At 43.8% G+C, this 3,934-nt stretch overlaps 1 protein-coding gene across 2 annotated transcripts; it reads left to right on the top strand.

The window, feature by feature from the left end:
• Positions 1-203: 203 nt before the first annotated feature.
• Positions 204-2,739, top strand: LOC123121764 (basic transcription factor 3). Of its 2 annotated transcripts, none has more exons than XM_044541811.1 (6): positions 204-404; positions 1,229-1,296; positions 1,556-1,704; positions 1,786-1,842; positions 2,070-2,108; positions 2,238-2,739. In XM_044541811.1, exons 2-6 carry the CDS (start codon positions 1,229-1,231, stop codon positions 2,426-2,428), a joined length of 504 nt encoding a protein of 167 aa, XP_044397746.1. In that variant the 5' UTR covers positions 204-404; the 3' UTR covers positions 2,429-2,739. The 2 variants fall into 2 exon arrangements, with proteins under 2 accessions (XP_044397746.1, XP_044397755.1); XM_044541820.1 differs by having other exon boundaries at positions 361-514.
• The last annotated feature ends 1,195 nt before the right edge of the window (positions 2,740-3,934 follow it).

Here is a 3,934-nt window from a genome sequence, read left to right as displayed (position 1 = left end):
AGGGAGTACTAGCAAATAAGACAGAGAGTATGAATCGATTCCTAGAGACATTTTTCGTAATTACGTGCTACCGCGCGCGTGCATTTCTCAACTGGCCACACTGCCTACCCGAACACATGCACAACGGAGCCGCAACACACGCACGCACCCGATCACCCGAACACCGAGCGCAAACCCTCCATTACAAGCACCGCAGCCGTGCATCGAGGATCGCACGGCGATGATTCTCCTGGGGTTAAAACCCTAAAACTAAAAGAGGGCTCGCACCGAGCAACCCAGCCTCCCGTCCCGACCCCTATCCGTTCCCCCACTCCTGGTCTCTCCCGCTCCTATCCTCTCCCCCCCCCCCCCCTCGCGCCGCCGCCGGCGCCCTCGCCGCGGCTTCCGCTCCTCCCCCAGCCAAGGTGAGCTGCCCCCGGCTACCGCTAGCGGTAATACAATATCTTAGCATCAAGCATCAGCGCGGTTCTGTTTGCTCCAGGAGCGATTGGATCTGTACTTTTTGCTGACTTAGGTAGGTTCACGCGCCTTCGCGAGATTCGGCTCGCGCGATGCGGCTCGAGCGGTTGGTCTGGTTTCGTTGATGTGCTTGCGATCGAATCTGGAAGCGGCGCTTGCGCTGTGTTCTGTGTAGCACGTATGCTACTTGGTAGTAGTGATTTCATTTACGGAAGGTATTTGCGGTATCATACGAGAGGTGGGCTTTGCTTGGTCCCGGTCTCGTCGTGGGCAGAGCTTTATCAGTATGTTTTTTATTGAAGTCTAAGCTCAGAAATGGGTGGATAGGTTTACATTCGATGGTTATCACTAGCTTTTATATCGTTATCATGACAAATATCAGAGCAGTGGACAATTTGTTCCAGCACAGTCGGCTGTAGTGTCAAGCCATTTTGCTAGTAGTAGTATCTTCGATTAGTGGCTCAGCAGACATGAGCCAGAAGCGACTAACATTGGTCTGGTTTTGCCATGTCAACTGTCTTTGTATGGGTGATTAGTTAGGAAACATTAGTTACTTGTTTGAACGTGATATGGTCGAGGTTATTTCCTGTCTATGTGCAGTTGCATCCAGTCATGTTAGTTATTGATCTTCATGCTTTTTGTTCTTATGCGGGCCTCTACTCTGTTGTTGTTTGTGAATGTATCTTGTCTTTGGTGTTACTTGTTAGGTTAGCCTGTCTCTTGCATAACTGAAAGAAACATGTAGTGATCTTATTTGTCTCTCATGCAGATGAATGTTGAAAAGCTCAAGAAGATGGCAGGTGCCGTGCGCACCGGGGGGAAGGGTAGCATGCGCAGGTGCTTATTCTTTTCATATATGTATCTATGATGCACTTTTAACTATTTTTTTTGTATGTTGGCACATAAGTTTGTGTTGTGCTTAAACATCTGCATTTTGGCGTATATGTGGAAACAGTGCTACACACGTTACTATTATTCTCGTGTCATGTTAAGATTTATTACTATGTTATGTTTAGGTATGATATTTATACTTGTGGGATGATAGTGAATTTGGAATCCCGTGACCATGCTAAATATGGTCTCTGTGTTGGTGTAGGAAGAAGAAGGCTGTACACAAGACCACAACTACAGATGACAAAAGGCTCCAGAGTACCCTGAAAAGAGTAGGAGTGAACACCATTCCTGGTATCGAAGAGGTCAACATCTTTAAGGATGATGTGGTTATTCAGTTTCTGAATCCTAAAGGTGATACCCCTTTACAATAAAACTCAGTTCTACAAGATAAGTTTTCCACTTCCTTACATCCGTTTCTTGGTTTCCTTGCAGTGCAAGCTTCAATTGGTGCTAATACATGGGTAGTCAGTGGAACTCCACAGACAAAGAGTATGCTTCTTCCATTAACATGTCTTTGATGTTGTTTGCCCTTGGTCATTTTGTTTGGTTTTCTACCTCATTCATGTTCTTTTACCCACTTACAAATTCGCAGCTATTTTGTATGTTGTACACATGTCTTTTGTCCATTGGAATAGTTGAACGTTGTCCCTAGATTAGTTTCTTTTCTGATGCTTGTGTAACAGTATTCTTATTCTAACTTTTCCTAATCTTGACAGAACTGCAAGATCTGCTGCCATCAATTATCAATCAACTTGGTATGTCTCTATATTCAGTTTTCATAAATACCCCTACATATCCAATTCAAAGTTTACAGTGAAATGATATACACTACAAAACTAGTGAGTGTTGCCCCCTTGCCTTTTTTAACCGTTCCTTGTGTTCAGGTCCTGACAACTTGGACAACCTGCGGAGGCTTGCAGAGCAATTCCAAAAGCAGGTCCCTGGTGGTGCTGCTGGCATCGAGGCTGGTGCCAGTGCAGGTGCTGCTCAGGCTGACGACGATGATGATGTTCCTGAGCTTGTCCCTGGAGAGACATTTGAAGAGGCCGCTGAAGAGAAAAAGGCAGAGTCGTGATTTTGATGCGTGTTTACTGTTGTGAAGGGTTATAAGTTAAGCGGCGCCATTAGAGACCTCCCCTTTCAAGAACTCTGACCTACCTTATTTGTGCCAGTGGACCGGTTTTGTCATGTACGCGAGTTTCGTCTGATATGTTGGTGGAATTTTGCATCAAATTACATGCCTCTTTTGGTTGCCCTCATTCTCAAATCGTGTCTTTAAATGTTCCATTCCCAGCCCTATGTACCCCATCATAACTGATATTGTTTTGTCCATGGATCTGTGATTTGATCACTAGAGGTAATCTTGAGCTTATCAGCACTGTAAAATTGCATTGATGCTGGTACGGTGATACCAATGGTTATACTACTTGGTTCCATGAATGTGATCTTACGGCATACTTTGATCAACACTGATATGTAGGGGTGGAAAATGGTAGGGCATAATCCAAAATATCTGATATTTGTATTTGAGGAAATGTCTATTTGTATCTTTTTTTCTTTGCATTGAATGCCTTCATATCTGAAACATCTGAAACTGAAACTGGAATAGAAATGGAAGTACAAGATATCTGTGTTTGTTTTACAAATACAAATATGATAAGAGAATTTGACTTAAATATTAATGTGTAAGTGGATATATCTGTATCTGAATTAGGGAATTCTAACCCTAACATGTCAATTATCCAACATAAAAGCCTAATAAATTGTCAAAAGTTACTTTTTGTATGATAAAACTTAGGAATTAATATGCATGACAGTAGTGTTTATTCATAAATCTGTCTATTATTAACTTATTATATGTTGCATGTTGATTATTTTGTACTATCTTGTATTCCCTCGGTTCTTAAATATAAGTCTTTGTAGATATTTCACTACCTACACTCAAAATGCATCTATATACATCCGTATGTGGTTTATAGTGAAATCTCTACAAAGACTTATATTTACGAACGGAGGGAGTAGCTATTTATTTTCTTTAACTAATATATGCTGATGTTATACGTACCCATTTCGAATCTGACTAAACATCCGATATGTATTGGAGTAACATCAGATCCTCATCCGCATCAGGTAACATCCGTATTCGCATTCATATTTGTTTTGAAAATACGAAAACCAAAGTGGTAAGAGCCTACAGCCGGGCACAACCTCAAACGTCCGGGCGGCAACTCAGAGTCACTAACCTATAAAAAAAAAACAATCCAGACGGGCGCCTCAAACGTCCGGGCTGACCGCCACCCCTCATATCCGGCTCAAATGTAGGGCGGATATGGGGAAGCCCGGGCACGTCCGCCACATGGGATCCGATAGGCCTACCCCAATACAAATTGCACCAAATCCTTACCCCTCCTCCAGCCTTCCTCCGCCCTTCCCGTGTTCGAGCCCTCAACCATCCGCCACCTTTGCTCCTCATCCTCGCCGCCGGTCCCGATCCGCCTCCCTAGACATTGTCCAGCCCATCCCCGACTGTTAAGAACGAGGCTGTGCCTGCCTCGTCCATCGGCGTCCCGTCCTTGGTTTC

The sequence above is a fragment of the Triticum aestivum genome, chromosome 1B, assembly GCF_018294505.1.
Source record: "Triticum aestivum cultivar Chinese Spring chromosome 1B, IWGSC CS RefSeq v2.1, whole genome shotgun sequence".
Classification (NCBI taxonomy): domain Eukaryota; kingdom Viridiplantae; phylum Streptophyta; class Magnoliopsida; order Poales; family Poaceae; genus Triticum; species Triticum aestivum.
The sequence above is the reverse complement of the archived record's forward strand: the minus strand, read 5'-3'. Positions and strand labels throughout refer to the sequence as shown.